This window comes from Talpa europaea (assembly GCF_964194135.1).
Source record: "Talpa europaea genome assembly, chromosome: 8".
Classification (NCBI taxonomy): domain Eukaryota; kingdom Metazoa; phylum Chordata; class Mammalia; order Eulipotyphla; family Talpidae; genus Talpa; species Talpa europaea.
The window spans coordinates 58,466,829-58,486,121 of NC_140075.1; the positions used below are offsets into that span (position 1 = coordinate 58,466,829).

The window sequence follows — 19,293 nt, forward strand, 5'->3', positions numbered from 1 at the left end:
TGAAGGTTGGAAGATAGAAACTAAGGAAATTTCCTTCTATGTTGGCTGCTGTTAGAACTATTGCTCCTTTGTGTCCTTTCCTTTCAGTTCTAGGTCTAAGGCATTCTGTGCATTCCTGTACATTTAGTTTAGCAGCCCTCTTGCATTTATGTTCCACCCTCCTCTTTTTTCAACTTCATCTTTTAGCAGCATAGTTAGCACTGTGGAGAACTTGAGACACAGGTATGTTTGGACTACATGGACTATATCTTCTGTGTGGTAACAGGGTATTACATGCAAAAAATGGGTAAAAACTAGAAAGATGCACGTGGTCACCCAGAATTAGGGTGAGGGAACACTCAGACATGGCATTGGATCCCAGATATTTGGGAAGTCTGAAGAAGTCAGAAGAGAAAAAAAGGATAGAAAGGCTTAAGAGAGTTGAGCAGATAGGATAGAGTCAATGGCTATATGAACAATGTGGCCTTTTGTTTGTATATCATCAGCCAATAACTTAGGTTTCCAATAGTTAAAAACAAAAATTCACAAATGTCTGAGATTGGGAAGAATCTGGACAAATTAAGTAATTTGGTTTCTTTATTTTTTTTTTTACTTCCCCAAACAATACCCTGTTCCCTAGTTTGCACCTCTTGACAATGTCCTGGTTGCTAACCATCCTATAAGTGATTATCACTCATTTTTATGTGGGAATCATTGCAAATACCCTGTGCCATCAATATCTATTCCACCCTTGCTTTGTTCTTGTCCTATCCTTGGACTACTTCTAAGCCCTTTACCAGGTTCTCTTCTGCTCACCTGTACTCTGTACCCTGACTTTGTACGATTGTAGTTAATGATGCATGAGTGACCTCAAGAGACACACTATGTGCCTGAGATGATGTAAAAGTAGACATGAGATAACTAAAATGACTGGAGAATTGTTTCATGAACAATTCAAAAATGGAATGGGTGAGTTCTGGGAAATACCTTCTCCACTTGGTAATTTTTTCTTTATATTGCACTATTTCACCTCCATTCTAATCCTATCTGCACATATCTTATTGGTTTATAACACTGTATATGAATCAGATTCTACTATCTTCCCATATTTGTTTCATCTTCTTATTACAGTTGAATAGCTGAATAGTCCTAGAGAATGTGGTGATATGGATATTGCATTTGAATATGACTAACCTGACCTAGATGATAACAAATAAACGCCTTTAGTGATTCTAGGACCCTCAGAAGGAATTGAGGAAATGTACAGTCTTCACAATGTGGATATTTTTGAATAATTAATCATTATAATGTAAAAGATTATTAACATTTTTAGTTTCTTTTTCATTATTTTGGGAACATACCAGCTGATAAATCAATGGATGGAACAAATCACTCCACAGTGTCGGAATTTGTGTTCTTGGGACTCTCCAATTCCTGGGAGATCCAAGTTCTCCTCTTTGTGTTCTCCTCCATGCTTTATGTGGCAAGCTTGATGGGAAACTCCCTCATTATTATCACTGTGACTTCTGACCATCACTTACACTCCCCCTTGTACTTTCTGTTGGCCAACCTCTCCTTCATTGACATGGGGGTTTCTTCTGTCACTTCTCCTAAGATGATTTATGATCTTTTCAGAAAACATAAAGTCATCTCCTTTAGTGGTTGTATTACTCAAATATTCTTCATCCACCTCACTGGTGGTGTGGAGATGGTGCTACTCTTTGCCATGGCCTTTGATAGATATGTGGCCATATGTAAGCCCCTCCACTACCTGACCATCATGAACCCAAGAATGTGCATCTTCTTTTTAGTGACTGCATGGACAATTGGCCTTATCCACTCCATTGCTCAGTTGGCTTTGTGGTAAATTTACCCTTCTGTGGTCCCAATGAGCTAGATAGCTTTTACTGTGACCTTCCTCGGCTCATCAAACTTGCCTGCACAGACACCTACAGACTAGAGTTCATGGTCACAGCCAACAGTGGGTTTATATCTCTGGGATCTTTCTTCATATTGATTGTCTCCTACGTTTTTATCCTGGTTACTGTTCAAAAATGCTCTTCAGGTGGCTCATCCAAAGCCTTCTCCACTTTGTCAACTCATGTCATGGTGGTGATTTTGTTTTTTGGTCCTTGCATCTTTGTTTATACATGGCCTCATCCTACATCACACCTTGAAAAGTTCCTTGCTCTTTTTGATGCACTTCTCACTCCTTTTTTAAATTCAGTCATCTATACACTGAGGAACATAGACATGAGGGTGTCAATGAGGAAAGTGTGCCGTCAATTTATTATTTACAGAAGGGTTTCTTAAATGACAGAAGTCATATGAAGTTTCTTTACTAACTTAGAATATCATTAAATTTCTATTACTTTAATATCAGGAGTTCCTAAGTATCTTACTGTATTAGGTGTACTGGATTAAAATAACATGACTGTTTTAAAAATGTTAACTGAGAAATTTTGTGACTGCCTATGATCAGAGGAAGCATGTGGTATGATGAAATATATTTTCTGAAGCAGAAATGTTACTTGTCTCCCAGGAGACATTACTTGGACTAATTAATCATGACGTGGACTTCAAAAATTGAGTTTTTAGTCTCAGTGTGGGGACTGATAATTGAATATAAATAGATTGATATCATATGGAAATGCAATCATAAAATTTTAATTTGTCACAAAATATCAGGCAGTTGCTTGGTTTTCCACATAGGCATAATTCTTTCACTTTAGGGAAAATCAAGTGATGATGTCAATATTAATCATAGGAGGGAATCAGAACAGCAGGAGTTAGCTGGATTACTCAAATACTTAATCATATAAATGTTTAATTACATCAGACATGCATACTTAATGGCCTGATCTCCACTAAGGCATACCTGACATCACATTCTGGAAAAAGATAACACACCAGGTTTCCCTTTTGTATGGGCATTGTGATCTCTACTTTTAAATGGGAGGTGTTAAAAATTTTGACCATAAACAATAAAGTCATTTGCTATTCACCCTAACGCTTTAGAGATTTCATTCAATTATTACCCAGAGTTGATAATTAGGCATAAAAACAAGTAAATATTTCCAGAATGAGAGGCTGGTTGATAACAGCTCCACATTCCAGGAACCTTGAATCTGATGCTCCCCTCTCTCCATTATCTTTCAAAGAAATTGCACAGGTAGAGAGTATTTCTCATCTCAAAATTAACAGTAACCATAACCAATAGTTTCTATCTAGAGGCGTCTCCTCTTCTTTGGGGAGAGAAGGAGATGTTCTCTCAATATGCACTTAAATTCACCCAATACTCCACATAATTTCAAGAAGCTAGGCAATAATCTGAGAAACACATGTCAATAGGGAAGAGCAAAAGTACAAAGAAAACATTAAAAAAGAGACAAATATGCAAGGAAATGGTAAATTAGATGAGATGTGCACAAGATAATACAATGGAGACATAAAGAAAAGAACACAGGCAAAGACAGGTGGAAGCGCACAGATACTTTAAGTGTGGTAGATATTAAATAGGAAGATCCAGTTAAGACATCTAATCAAACAATTGAAAAAGCTAACTCTTTCAGTACCTGCTCAGCCAGAATCAAAGAATTTCATGAATTATCATATGGATAAAAAATGAAAGCTTTCTTTTCATAAAACAATGCAAACATGAATCATCCAAATTATCACTGCTAGCTCTGTTTCTAAAGTCTATCAATTCTGCATTCCAGAATCCAATACTCGCTTGCTATAGGTGCATGGGAAAGTTACTTAATTACTGTGAGCCTCGGTTTCCCTAACTGTAAATGAGATAACACCATGGCCCTTGCAGGCTGTGGGGAGACTAGGTGATGTGGTGGATGTAACACATACCTAATGCAGCTACCACTCACATTATGGGAGCACATAAAGTTGTACCTGACAGACAGTATGGACAATTAACTCTATGTCCCAGTGCTTAGTTCCATGTTAAAAAAAAAAAAAAACAAAAACTCTTTACTTCTGAACCCATTATTTTGAGGGAATTAAGTGAAGCTGATAAAGTTAGCTTTTCATTACCAGTTAGTGATCAGCACATAACAGCCTTCATTAGAAATATTTCCCATAGACCTATTTTTCCTAAGTGGAGACATTGCTCAGGGCCTGTTTTATGGTAAGTTTGTGTTCTGACAAATAATAAGGCAGATCATGCCATTTACCGAACCTTCCTTTCCCTACAGCCAAAGTCATCAATAAATTCTCACAACTATTTTGAAGCTTTTCAACCACCACACAGGCCATTACAGCTGCATGGGGGGGTTGGTGTTCATAGAAATTCTAAAGCCTGTGCCTATCTAAATAAAAATTTGTATACCTTTGACTAGAAAGTACAACAACAAATACGTATCTCTCAGGAAACAAGGATATATTTTCAATATCCACTTAGCATTCTTTAGCCATAACTGTAGCGACTACACAAGGAAAATGACAAAGACAGTTTATACATGCCAAGAAATCAGGTATGGATAAGTAGCAACTCAGACCAATGTATCCTAATTCAGTTTTTCCCATTCTTTCATGCATTCTTATTAATTTTACTAACTAAAATTTTATACTGACTATCCTGTGTTAGTGGCATAAAAATAAACAATGCCTAGCTGACATTTTCAGTCAATGGCCAAAGGCATAGGAATACGAATACCATAGGCTTAGCAGTGCCTGGGATAAGTGGAAGAAACAAACTGCATCTCTCCTGATTAGAGGAGACAAGGTGGAAAATGTCTGACTAAGCAGAATTTTTATTCAGAGAAAATAACAATATATGAAGGCAGCGTTTCAGGAATCACTTTAAGCAGCTAACACACTATGAGAAATGGCATGTAAGTTCAAGGAACTCTGGGATGTTGAAGAATACACATTGCCGGAGAACAGAAATTGTTTAAGAGAAGTGTGGAAAATGTGGTGAGAAAGATGAAACTAGCTTTAGCTAACCTCAGGTTCTAATTTATGATGAATGATCATTTTTAATAAAAAACAGAGCAAAGACTTAGGATAGATGCATGAATGCTCCATGATGAGGATTCATTGTCAGTGTGATGAAAAGCTGCAAGGAAGGAACAAAAAAGAGAACACTCCCAGTTAATAGGCTGCGGTAGCAGAGTTGATCTGACCTGAGACAATCACCAAGCAGTCTCCTCCTAAGAACAAAGAAAATCTTGCTCTCTGATATTCTTAAAATTTCAAACCCTCAACCATCCACTCTTCCAAGATTACCATCATCAAATATTCAGATATGGACCCAAAAATATCAGGCAGAACCTACTGAGAATCAACACAAACACACAAAAATATCTGTATCAAACGGTGTCTCAATAAACATAGAAGCTTTTTGCAGCCCCAGAGGGAAGTGACCAGGTAATGCTGTCGATCTGCAATTGCCAGACTGAGAGCAGTTGGCCTGGGGAATTATCAAGTGTGGTTCTGGTTTTCCCAGGGTAGCCAACCAGAGAAGCTGTGGATGAGAAGAAATAAGAGGTTTGAAATTTTCTTAGGATGAAGAAACTTATCATCATGTTCCACAAATGTTTTAAAATCTTTATTTTTTTAAAGCTATATTTTATTTATGCATACGAGTTCTGGGGTACAGGCCAGAGGTGCAGGTGGTGAGAAGGTGTACCACAGACAGAGCAGGGAACAGAACTGGCAGACTGATGGAAATACGCAGCTGAGGGGAGCAGCAGGCTGGACAGGAGAGGTCTGCTGCGCCATGTGGGTTAACTCCCTGGATGGCTAGGGATCGAACTCATGCTGCAGAGGCTACGGATAGCCTCAGTGCTGTGCTTAATCCCTTGCACCATCAGGGAGGCCCTTAAAATTTTTATTTTAAAATTGCATAATATTGGACCTTCCCCGGTGGCGCAGTGGGTTGAGCGCTGCACTGTGAAGCTGTCCACAGCCTCTGCAGGGCGGGTTTGATTCCCAGCCGGCCAGGGAGAAACCCAGATGGCATGGCAGAACTCTCCTGCCTCGCCTGCTGCTCCCCTCAGCAGTGTCTTCGGTCCGTCTGCCTGTTCTGCTCCCACTCTGTCTCTGGTGAATTCTCTCACCCTCCTGCACCTCTGACTGTATCCCATTTCTTGTATAAACAAATCTTAAAAAAATAAAAATAAATAAAATTGCATAATATGCAACTACAGAACCACAACTTGAATAAACTTAGGCAAGTGGATGAATGTGTTTATTACTTCAGCTTGTAACTAGACAGTAGAGGGAAGAATGAAGCTGAATGCTCAAAACAGGAACTCAGAATTTAATGCAACTAAGCTCCTGCCTTTAAATCCTGTGTCTTTTTCTCACATATGTTTCTTATTATCCTAGATTTCATTTCTGACAAAAGGAAATATGACTGTGAACAGTTTCTATATGTCTGCTCCAAATGTGAGGTCAAGTGCAACATCCTGAGGAAACTCAGATTGGTCCACTTTAGTCATAGACTCCTACCTATATCATTCATCTCTGGTTAGGATTTGGTTCACAAGCCCCACCGTTGGCCAAACAAGAGACCAGAGAGATGGTACCTAAAGTCATCTTCTATAACACCAATTGATTACTGCAAGAGAAAGATATATTTGCATGGAGAAAGAGTCCTATCTGGGGCAGAAAATAGAGTAGAAGTCCTAGCAGCAGCGATGTCTTTAGAGAAAAGAAAATGAGCTTTTCAAACAAAGTTACATTTAATGATAGAGAAAATCTTCACTCATTGTGCAACTTGGGAATCTATCTTCTCACAAATGTAGTCTTGACAAAAATGCAAAACAAGAAATGATAGGGAAGAATAGGCAGTTTTCTAAATCATCACATATAAACAATGAGCAATCAGGCAATCCCTGCTAGAGGAACTGAACTTTATTTAATGGATATAGGAGAAAAGGCTGTGAAATTTCGAATTTAAAATGCTACCACTTTCAGACAAAATCTAGGGATACTGTGATAAAGCTCTACCTAGTAAATATATATGTACTTATACTCCAAATATCCAACAAATGACTCACAAAATGAATGAATGCATATGTGAATGATACAAGGACACTGAAAAGCAAAAGAAAAGACAAATTCTCCAATAACATAAGTAAGAAGTAAATAAGGAAGAGATATGAGACAACAAAAATAATGATAGACTGACTAGATGTATGAAATATTAGGATGCAAATGGTTCAGAGCCACTTGCTCCACACCGCCACATGAGAATGAGACTTGGTTGTTCTTTCTTGCAGTGGGTATGAATTGAAAATTCTGAATATTTTTATACAAATCTCTAATTCCTTTAGAATGCAACATATAATATACAAAACACATCCCAAACTAGAATTTCGTTTTCAGCAATTTAAGTCATGAAAATGGTACAGAAAGAGTCATGTCAGCAGATGGAAAAGGAAGAATGTGGCTAGATACAAATGGAAGAAAGAATGTAGCTTTAAGAACATAGGCGTTTATATAATTTAGAAATTCTATATTATGTGTGAAATATATCAACATTTACATGTTGTTGAATAATTTTATGAGAAATATTGTATATTCATAGCGTAAAAGAAAATTAAACATTCCTATTATTAAAAAAAGAACATAGGATTTATTAAACCTAAAAAATGCTATGAGAAACCAAGGTAACTTGCCAGCATTGTCCATACAAAATATATCTGGTTTAGAATTTTATTTTTCCTGGTTGTGATATCAAGCATATCCTATTAGATATATAGGCATTAAGTATCAAAATCTCATATAAACATTTTATGATTAAATATTGAGCAATTTTGCCAACCTTTGCTCTGAGTCATTCCCTCATGGGACATCCCTGATATTTCTCTACAGTGAAAGAGTTAGGCCTAAATGCAAGACGAAGGACTTATGAAATTCTGTGCCAAATTAATAAATTTTGATGTATATATTTCTATCTGGGGTCAACTGACAGAGTAAGTTAGCATTTCCTCAAATAAAACACTTTGAGAGCACAGAAATTCAATTTTCAAATTCCAGGTCATGATTAATTAATTATATTAAAGTCTCTGAGAGAAAAGCAATATTTCCTCTACAGAAGATACTCTTCACCACACCACATGATTCCTTTCATGATAGGCAGTCACAATTCTTCAGTTAACATTTTTAAAAGAGTCATGTTATTTTAATACCGAACACCTAATATGGTAACGTACTTTGGAACTCCTGATATTAAAATAATAGAAATTTAATGATATTCTAAGTCAGTAAAGAAACTTCATATGACTTCTGTCATTTAAGAAATCCTTCTATAAATAATGAATTTACGGCACACTTTCCTCATTGACACCCTCATATCTTTGTTCCTTATTGTATAGATGACTGAATTTAAAAAAGGAGTGAGAACTGCATCAAAAAGAGCAAGGAACTTGTCCAGGTGTGATGTGGTATATGGCCATGTATAAACAAAGATGCAAGGACCAAAGAACAAAATCACCACCATGACGTGAGTTGACAAAGTGGAGAAGGCCTTGGAAGAGCCCCCTGAAGAGTGTTTTTGAACAGTAACCAGGATAAAAACATAGGAGACAATCAATATGAAGAATGATCCCAGAGATATAAACCCACTGTTGGCTGTGACCATAAACTCTAGTCGGTAGGTGTCTGTGCAGGCAAGTTTGATGAGCCGAGGAAGGTCACAGTAGAAGCTGTCCAGCACATTGGGACCACAGAAAGGTAACTCTACCACAAAAGCCAACTGAGCAATGGAGTGGATAAGGCCGATGGTCCAGGCAGCCACTACAAAGAAGATGCACATCCGTGGGCTCATGATGGTCAGGTAGTGGAGGGGCTTACATATGGCCACATATCTGTCAAAGGCCATGGCGATGAGTAGTACCATCTCCATACTACCAATGAGGTGGATGAAGAATATTTGAATAATGCAGCCACTAAAGGAGATGACTTTATGTTTTCTGAAAAGGTCATAAATCATCTTGGGAGAAGCTACAGAGCAGGCTCCCAGGTCAATGAAGGAGAGGTTGGCCAAAAGAAAGTACATGGGGGAGTGTAAGTAAGGGTCAGAAGTCACAGTGAGCATAATGAGGGAGTTTCCCATCATGCTTGCCATATAAAGCATGGAGGAGAACACAAAGAGGAGAAGTTGGATCTCCCAGGAATTGGTGATTCCCAGGAATACAAACTCTGACACCCTAGAGTGATTCGCTCCATCCATTGATTTATCAGCTGTATTGTTTCCAGAAAAAAGAAAATTAAAAAAATGATATAAGCATGTTAATAATATAGTATTTACAAGTCATAAATTACTTAAGGGTGTTCACACTGTGTATACTACAATCCCCTCAATTCCTTTCTTTCTATCACTACTAAAAAGTAATGTCTTTATTATCACCAAAAGCAACTGAATCATTTCCACGTACAATACCTCTATCACCATGACCTCTATGACTATTCATCTATAGCAAGAGAATGAAGGAATTATGAAAGCATATTAGACTCAGAGTCATACAAAATATTGTAAATCGATGTTCTTTCAATAAAAAAAATCAGAAAAGAAAACACAGTAGGAGTACAGACAAGGACTGGGGTGGAAGTGAAATAGTGCAACTCGAGAAAACGAGAGGTAGAGATGGTATGTCCCAGAACTCACTGATTCTATTTTAGATTTTTCATAGAACAATTCTCCAGTCATTCGGTTTATCTCACCTCTTAACTTTATCTAATCTCAGGCACATATTGTGTCTCTTGTAGACATTCTTGCACCATTAACTATAACCACATACACAAATTACACAAAGTCCAGACTATAGGTGAGGACAAGAGCACCTGCTAAAGAGTTTAGAAGTAATTCAAATAAATGACAGGACCAAGGTCAGAATATAATAGATATTGATGGCACAGAATATTTACATGGACCTGCCAAAGAATAAGTAGGAATAACTCCAGGATAGTTAGCAAGCAGGATATGGCCAAGATGTGCAAAGAAGGGAACAGGAATTGTCGTGGGAAATCAAGAAAATCAGGATACTAACTCAATTTATCTGTCTAGTTTACCCAGTCTCTGAGGTTAGTGAATCTTGCTTATGACTATAGGAGCCCCAAGTTTTTAGAGTTTGCCAATGATGAAAAACTGCAAACTAAAGTCATAGTTGTCACATAACAATTGACATGCTCTTATCCCTTCAACTCCCTTAAGTACTCCTATCCCTTTTCTGTTTCTCTGCTTCAAACCTCTCCAGCATCTAGGACCCAGTGCCGGGTGGGAGTGTTCCCTAACCCTATCTGGGCAATTACATGAATCTTTCTAGTAATCACCCCCTTTCCAGGGAATAAACTATTACTACACAGAAGATATATTTCCATCTCTGGTGGTCCAATCCCTCTGTCACAAGCCCTCAAATGTACACAGTACTAAAATATGCTATCAAAAAGTGAAACTGAAAAAAAAAAAGAGCTCATAAATTAAACAACATGGATGCACAAGAAGCCTTAGACTTGGAACTGAAAGGAAAGTACAGAAAGGAGCAATACCCAACAGCAACCAGCGTTGTAGGAAATCCCATAATTACTACCTTCCAGGCCTCATGATATAATAGTCATACCCCATGCCATTCTTGAAGTCAAGAAGAAAATATACGGTTTTCCACCATATTTCCACCATATTCTACTAAGTATTAGGAAATGGACTTAGTGATATTTTAGTAATCTGAAATACTTAATGACTGAGTTTAAACCTGGAAAACTGCATATCGCCCATATTACTAAGTACTTTCATATATGACTTCTTTAAAATTACCTGTTTTGTGGATATGTCCAATAATAAGATGACTTTATTTTGTAAATGAGGAATCAAAGATCCACAGCAGTTAATAACAGACCACAAAAGAGAGTAACTTAATCAGGCCTTCTGATTCCAGGTCCAGTGCTGTTTTGATAACAGCATGCAAGTACAGCTATTTCTTCATGATACAAAATATGAATTCAAAATTAATGTATACCTTAAAATTCCACAATATTACAAGCAATTATATCTCAATAAAGCTGTGGGAAAAAAAGAATTCCAATTCACTCAGGAGAATAATCCATCTTACACATATAAACATATAACACAAACATAAATTAACTTACCCGAGCGTTCACAGTAAAGGATTTAATTAAACACATATTATTGTTACAACCTAAGGGAAAGAGGGAGAGTCAGTTGCTGAGAAGAATGGAAAAGAAGCAAAACTCACCAAGGTTCTCTTGCCCATAAAAGATGCAGCAAAGTAAGTGGACAATATAGTCCTAAACAGGTGTAATAATCAATACACAAGAAAGATTCCAGCTCAAAACAAAAATTTGGAAGTCATCCAAAATTTGAAGTCACAGAAAGGAACACTTGCTTAAAGGATAACATATAAAGAGAAAAAAGAAAATTAGTGGCGGGACCATCCATGGCCAAAAAGGACAAATGCCAACTGTTCATCATCACCATAACTGTATTACTATTGCTAACATTTTTACATATAGTCTGCCTTTAAAAAATCCTGTTTCTGTGCATAGCAGCAAGAAACAAGGGAGAAAAGAAGATGTGAGAAACAGCTGTTACTTTCATATGCTACAGAGTGATCAAAAAGGACAACTAAGGAAAAGATACAGGTTACAGCTGATCTCATTGCTCTCTGACAGAAAGCAGCTAAAATCAAACAGCAGAGAGGAAGTCAAGATTATAGGTAGATAACAAATAGTGATGAAGTAGAGAAAGCAAAATCAGAAATGACAAATGATTTCTGTTATATATAAAAGAGGTTTAGAGGACAAAGGGTAGGAAAACAAGGCAATGTGCTATGTGTAGAAATGTTGGAGGGTGCCAGAAATCTATACAGAGTTAAAAGGTAAGTTTCCAATAACTGAGATGGTGTTGAAGATGTGTAACATGAACTTGGATAAAAGTTAGCCGGAATATTTTTGTTTCTCCAGTCAGAAATACCCAGGAACTGAACACTTAGAATTTTATACTTGCATATTTGTTTGTCATAATAAATACAATGGCCTATGGAAGTAATCAGAGTTATGGGTCACAGTGAAATTGTTTGACCAAATTTCATCCTGAGTGGTACAGCAAGCGAAGGCAAAAATGAAGTGACCTGTAGAGAAAATTTATTACGTATCAGACATCTTAAAATTAGGGACAGTAATTGTAAGCTTATGGTACAATTCTATCTCTTTCCCATAGCTTGATAATCAAATGCAGATTCCCACTTAAAATGAACTTCTCTTTTTTTCATGTGCCTTTTATCTAAAAATTGCCCAACTCTTCCTTTCTGTACAGTATCATTCTAAACATCTGTTATATCCTTTCTCTCAGTTATTATGGAAACCAAGAAGGATATTCTTCATGAGGAAGAATATAGTACCCCAACCCTTCCACCCCTCTTTACCACCACCACCTACCCATTCTAGCAAAAGATCTTATGGCAGCATTGTCAGGGAGCCAGAGAATATCCACACCCTAAATTTCCCCCATCCACAAGCATTGCCTACATCCTTCCACCCACCCACCCTTAGGACAAGTAATTATATAAAACACTGGATTTTGAGAGACCAATTAGTTGTATCAGAAATTGTACCAAGTGCTGCATTGTAGTTCTGGGATTCTCAGAGTGAGATCATCAGGTCAAGGGAATGGAAATAGTCTCAGAGGAGTATCCGGGAGACAGAAACTAGCTGTATATTTTCTTCAAAAAAATAAAAATTTATCACTTTATTGTTTGTACACTTTTTTTTATGATATGACCCCTGGGAATATGTACTGAAGAGAGAAAAAATATTTTCTAATTTTAAATTTAAAGTGTCCAAAAATTGGGGCCTCCCTGGTTGCGCAACTGGTTGAGCACAGGGCTGTGAAGCTGTCCGTGGCCTCTGCAGCATGGGTTCAATCCCCAGCTGGCCAGGGAGTTGCCCACATGGCACAGCAGACCTCTCCTGTCTCACCGCTGTTCCCCTAAGCAGTATTTTCGGTCCGTCTGCCTGTTCTGCTGCTCCCTGCTCTGTCTCTGGTGAATCCTCTCACTTCCTTGTGCTTCTGGCCTCTACCCCAGCTCTTGTATAAATAAATCTTAAAAAAAAAAGTCCAAATATTTCTGAAAAACTCTTGTAGAACAGAAATAGAAACACAGCTGAGGCTTTTTGTGTGTTCAAAGGTACAAAAAATAATTAAATGCAGCAAACATGAATTAATTTAGAAGATTGAGGCTAAGAAGAAGGATAAGAACACGTGAACTACCAACAGAATAGAAGGGACATAAGATGGAAATAGAAATGGAGATGAAGAGATTGTGCAAAAACCCTTTCTCCCAGAAGAAAAAGAGGATAGCAACCAAAAAACATAAGTTCCCAAAAACATATGAATGGATCATGAAGTCGTGATGTATACACAAAAAAGTACCATCCAGCTATTTTGGAAAAAATAGATAAATTCTTGCCATTCATGACAACATGAATCGAACTGGTGGGGATTATGCTAAACTTAGTAAGTCAGAAGGATACAGACAAACACCATATGGTCCCACTTATATGTGGAATATAGAGAAACAAAATAAAGGATTAAAAAAAAAACATTTAACTAGGTGTTTTTTTTTTATCCTTTGTTTCTGTATATTCCACATATAAGTGGAACCATATGGTGTTTGTATCCTTCTGATGTACACAGGTGAATTGGTGGTGGGAATTTCACAATGACTATACCTGAGATGATAAAGAATACATTGTATACAAATGAAGAATGATGTACAAAATATATAAAATGATAAATAAATAAAAACCAAAAAAAATTCAAATAAAAAAAATCTGTGATATCTAACTATAGAACTGAAGCTACCAGAGGGGAAGAGGGAGAGCAGAAAACAAAGTCAGGAGAGAGCACAACAGATTGTGCTGCAGGACATGGTGTCTTGGTGGTGGGTGTGCTGTGGAAACAGCACCTGAAGGGAGAGCTCTTGCACCTCTAAAACAAACAACATTACAAACCACACTGACCTCAAAAAGAAAAAAAATTATTGGCAGCAAATTTGAAAAAATAAGACAATTCACCAAGAAACTGTTAATACACAGACACATAGTTAAGGACACAATAAGATCATTTAATTCAAAAGAAGACCTAAAATATAATTTCTGAATTCAAATATACTAAATATGAAAATATTAACATAAATCTTAACAGAATATAAATTAATAACAGACATACACTTTTATCTACTCTAGTAATTCAAATAGAGCTAGTACAAAGCAAAAGATAGAATGACCTGACAATTCATAAAGGAAGAAAGTTACAAAGTAGTAAGTATATAAAAGATACAACATTTGGATAAAATAAAGTCTGGGAAACTATTTGAGGACAAAGGGAATCCCTGGATTATCTAGGAAAAGGTACTTAATTCATCTCACTGTGAACAAATACTGATTAAATGATATAGACCTACTGAAGTCACCTTTTTATTCAAAGATTGTGTTTTAAGATTTATTTATTTATTTATACAAGCACTGGGTATAGTCAGAAGCCTGGGAGGGTGAGAGAATTCACCAGAGCCAGAGCCCGGAACAGAACAGGCAGACTGACAAAATACACTGCTGAGGGGAGCAGTGGGTGCGGCAGGAGAGGTCTGCGCACCATGTGGGACCCTGACTGGTGGCCAGGGATCAAACTGGTGCTGCAGAGGCTGTGGGCAGCTTTGCAGCCCGGCGCTCAACCGTTGAGCCACTAAAGGAGGCCCTCAAAGATTGTGTTTTAGTGTGTCATTTGTTTATTTCAGATGAGGATAATCCAAAAAATTATTACCAAGATCTATCTTAAGGAGTTTCCCACAGTAGTTTCATAGTTTGGGTTCATACATTTAAGTTTTTAATTCATTTTTAGTTCATTGTGGTCTGTGTGGCGATTTTAATACCCATGCCCTGCTAAGACCATAACTTTGTAATAAATTCTAAAATTAGGAAATGTAATATCAACCTGTGGCTGAAGCCAAAGACTGTTCTAAGGGGTGCCTCCTGGAGGGGGCTGCTGGTGAGGATAGACAGCTCCAGGGACAATGCTAAAAAGCATGGCGTTCAGGGGTGGAGACTCTGATAAGAAATATATAGGACCCCAGGATTCGGTGTTTGGCATTCAACATTTGAGCATCCAGCTTTTGGGGGATTCAGCATTTTCTGATCTTCAGAGATTCCACAGTCAGCAATTTTGGCCCCACCAAGCTGATCTTCCAACTGCTGCAGGCCGCCTCTGAAGGACATGGAGAGGCCTCTAGCAGCCAAACACTGAGAGCAAAGTTTGCAGGCTTTGCAAGTAGCCAAGCAACTGCAACTGTTCCTGGTTTTGCTGCTGTAACAGCCTGACAGAGAAGGCGAAGACCTGGACTAGGCACCTTGCTGAGCTGCATGAGTTTGGCCATTTGTCAGGTCATTTGGCTGCTGCAGCTGCTATTTTGAGTGTTGCTTATCTGGTGCTCTGCTGGGGCATCTCAGCAGCTCCAGAAGCATCTCCTGTTGTGTCTTCTGTTATCTTTGTGAGTTGGAAATTGGCCTATATAGTCTGGCTGCCAAATGTTCCAGGTTGGCAAAGGCAGGAAGACACCATCTTGGGCACATGGCTTATTGTTCAGAAAAGGAGCTTTGTGTCCTCAGTGGTGGGAAGACGCCATCTTAGCTGCTTTTGTTTAGGACTTGAAAACACTGGACACTGCTTCGGGTGAGGCAAATGGCTCTCTTTGGCCTCAGTAACTCTTCATTTTTCCCTGGTTTGTTCAATAAATCCCAGTGTTGTTGTTCTCTGAGTCTGAGTAGTCTTGCAATTATTTGCATGGGTTAAGGACTCAGTGACCGGTAAACTATATGGGCAGTGTCCTTGGCCAGTTTAAGTGCCCCTTGCTGCCCTGTATCATAATGTGTCATTCAGCATTGTTCTTTCATAAGTTTACTTTTACTCTAGGGGGTCCTATGTGGTTCCATACAATTTTTAGAATTTTTTTTAATTTCCATGAATATTGGAATATTGATAGGGATTAACTTGAAGATGTAGACAGTTTGAAAAATCTGAACATTTGTATCTTTTTTTTTAAGATTTTTTTTTTTTTTATTTATTTATACAAGCACTGGGCACAGTCAGAAGCACGGGAGGGAGAGAGAATTCACCAGAGCCAAAGCGGGGAGCAAAATAGGCAGACTGATGAAATACACTGCTGAGGGGAGCAGCGGTCGTGGCAGGAGAGGTCTGCGCGCCATGTGGGACCCTCGCTGGTAGCCGGGGATCAAACCGGTGCTGCAGAGGCTGAGGGCAGCCTCGCAGCCCAGCGCTCAACCACTGCACCACCAGAGGAGGCCCTGAACACTTTTATCTTGATACATATAAATAAGTAAAATATTAATTACTCCAATCCATAAACACAATTCCTTCCCATTTATTGGTATTTTCTTCCCAACTACTGTCATTAATATCTTATATTTTTTAAAAAATGTATTTATTTATAAAAGAACCAGGGTACAGGCCAGAGGCATGGAAGGGTGAAGGATTCACCAGAGACAGAGCGGGGAACAGAACAGGCAGCTTGACTGAAATACACTGCTGAGGGGAGCAGCAGGTGAGACAGGAGAGGTCTGCTCAACATGTGGGATCCTCGCCGGCCTGCTGGGATTGAACCTGTGCTGCAGAGGCTGCAGACAGCTTCACAGTGTGGCGCTCAACCACCTGCATCACCAGGGAAGGCCCAATATATTATACTTTTCAGTGCACAGATCTTTCTCCCCTTTTTTTCTATTGTAAATGCAATATTTCCTTTTTTGTTATCCAAATAGCTCATTGTTAGTGTACAGGAATGTGATTTTTGCATGTTGATGTTGTATCCAGCAACTTGACTGAATTCATTTAATGACAGTTTGTTGTTAGAATCTTTGAAATTGTTAATATATAATATTTTAAGAGAAAATGTACTTCTCCCTTTCCACTTGTAATGCAGTCTATTTCTTTCTGTTGCCTAATTGCTCTAAGACTTCTAATACTATGCTGCTTTGTTGCGTGGGTTTTCATATATGGCTGTTATCATGTTCTGGTACATTCTTTCTGTACCTGATCTGATGAGAGTCAGTATCATGAAAGAATGCTGTATTTTATCAAATACTTTTTTGCATATATTGAGATAATGTTATTTTTATCTTTCAATTAGTATGGTGTATCTAATTTATTAATTTGCATGTAGGTACAAAAGCATTTCACTGTACACCTAACATTAATGTGTTTTATACCAATAATATTTATGTAAAGTGGTAGTATACATTATATATGATCTATTTTCTTAGTTTTAGGATTTTCTGATATTTATTGAAAACAAACAAGACTTACAATTATAATCATTTAACCAGTGGAATTTGGAATACAGATATGAATTAAAGAATTTCAGTTGTTCATTTGACTTGAAACATGTTTGCTATTAGAAGTAGAATTTGTTTATTAAAGGTATAAAACTGATAACTACTCCTGTGATAATGGGAGAGTGAATCTACCAAATGAGCAAATTGATGGTGCCAACCACTCTGAGGTATCTGAATTTGTGTTCTTGGTACTGCCCAATTCCTGGAAGAATCAGCTTCTTATTTTTTGCTTTTCTTGTCTGTTCTATGTGTCTTGTATGATGGGAAACCTCCTCATAGTTATCACTGTGACCTCCAACCCCTATTTACATTCCCCGATGTATTTTCTTTTACCCAGTCTCTCCATCATTGACCTGATATTTTGCTCCATTGCAGTACCCAAGATGATTTGTGATTTTTTTCAGGAAGCAGAAAGTCATTTCCTTTGGGGACTGTATATCTCAGATATTCTTTAGTCATTCTGTCGGAGGCGCTAAGATGGTGCTTCTCATCACCATGACATTTGACAGATATGTGGCCATATGTAAGCCTCTCCGCTATCTGGCCATCATGAACCCACGCATGAGTATTTTGATTTTGGTGGCTGCCTGGGCCACTGGTCTCATCCACTCATTGGCTCAACTGGCTTTTGTGGTCAACTTATCCTTCTGTGGCCCAAATGTATTAGACAGCTTTTATATTGTGATATATCTCGGCTCATCAAACTTTCTTGCACAGATTCCTATAAACTGGAGTACATGGTCACTGCTAATAGTGGGTTCATTTCCTTGGGTGCTTTTTTTTTTTTTACACCTTCTCTCTTATATTTTCATGTTGGTCACTCTTCAGAAACACTCTTCAGGCCGTTCATCCAAGGCTCTTTCCACTCTGTCAGCTCATATTATTGTGGTGGTTTTATTCTTTGGTCCATTGATTTTTTTTTCTATGTATCACCATCTCCTTCAACACATCTGGATGAATTTCTAGCCATATTTGATGCAGTTTTAACTCCTTTTCTAAATCCACTCATCTATACACTCAGGAATAGAGAGATGAAGATGGCAATAGAGTGTTCAGTAAAATTATAGCTTTTAGAAAAAAATAACTAAATGGTTTTATTGAAACACAACATTTCCAAGTGACTACTGATAAATTTTCTGTTGCTAACAGTGAATCTTCAAGAAGATGGGACTGTCTTTTAGCGGTTTTATTTTGTTTTTAGTTTTCTTCCTTTTGCAGCTCTCAGTATTGGTTTCCATGCATTAGATGAAACTTCCACCATGTTCAGTCTTGAAAAGTGACCTCCTGTAGAAGATAAACTTCACTATTCAACCCTGCCCTAACTCTTGTTTATCTCCCAAGCCTCTGTAAAGTTTTAGTAGCCCGTTTTATTTTTCATAGTTCCCAGCACCTTAAAGGAGAGGATTGCATTTGGCATCTGTAGTGCCAGGAGGGCACAGAGCAGGATCTCTATGATCTGAGCAGAAGGGTGAAGGAGGAGTCCTGGAGCCCTTGGTGGCTTTTTCAGGCTTTAATTGAGTTTACCAGGTACAAGGAAGGCAGAGGTCCGGGGGACCAGGAGGCTGGCAGGCCTCCTAACCCCCAGCGAGTCTTCCCTCTTTCTGGGCTCTCTGGCAATCTATCATGGCCTCTGCTTCTCTACTGGTTCTGCTCCACTCTCTAGCTTGTTCTCCTTCTGCTCTCTCTTTTGCTCTGCTGGCATCCCCGTGATGCTGCCCATATAAGCCCAGTCTCTCAGCCCAGGTGAACCCACCTATGCATGCCCACATCCTACTCCAGGTGTCCACCATCAGGCATGAATTTAATCTAATGGCAGGAGGGTGGAAAAGCCTGATACTTTACTTACCCTACAGCATCTAGATTAAGGTTGGTTGGAAGCGAGATCTTCAGGAAGCATATTTTAAAGCATGCAAATATATGTAGTGCCATGGG

General features: G+C 38.2%; 2 protein-coding genes and 2 pseudogenes across 4 annotated transcripts in view; 3 read left to right on the forward strand and 1 right to left on the reverse strand.

Annotated features, from left to right (window-relative positions):
* Positions 1-19,293, forward strand: part of LOC311175288 (uncharacterized protein) — a gene marked incomplete at both ends in the record, with an annotated part of 60,466 nt that overhangs the window by 12,219 nt on the left and 28,954 nt on the right. The window lies entirely within an intron of this gene.
* Positions 1,355-2,292, forward strand: LOC311175543 (olfactory receptor 4F3/4F16/4F29-like; annotated as a pseudogene). The gene has a single exon. The product of its transcript is annotated as an olfactory receptor 4F3/4F16/4F29-like (transcript).
* LOC311175545 (olfactory receptor 4F3/4F16/4F29-like) lies at positions 8,237-9,325 on the reverse strand (the record flags this gene model as incomplete). The annotated part of the gene is made up of 1 exon (XM_084240473.1): positions 8,237-9,325. Exon 1 carries the CDS (start codon positions 9,173-9,175, stop codon positions 8,237-8,239), a length of 939 nt encoding a protein of 312 aa, XP_084096599.1. The 5' UTR covers positions 9,176-9,325.
* Positions 17,622-18,428, forward strand: LOC311176090 (olfactory receptor 4F3/4F16/4F29-like; annotated as a pseudogene). The gene has a single exon. The product of its transcript is annotated as an olfactory receptor 4F3/4F16/4F29-like (transcript).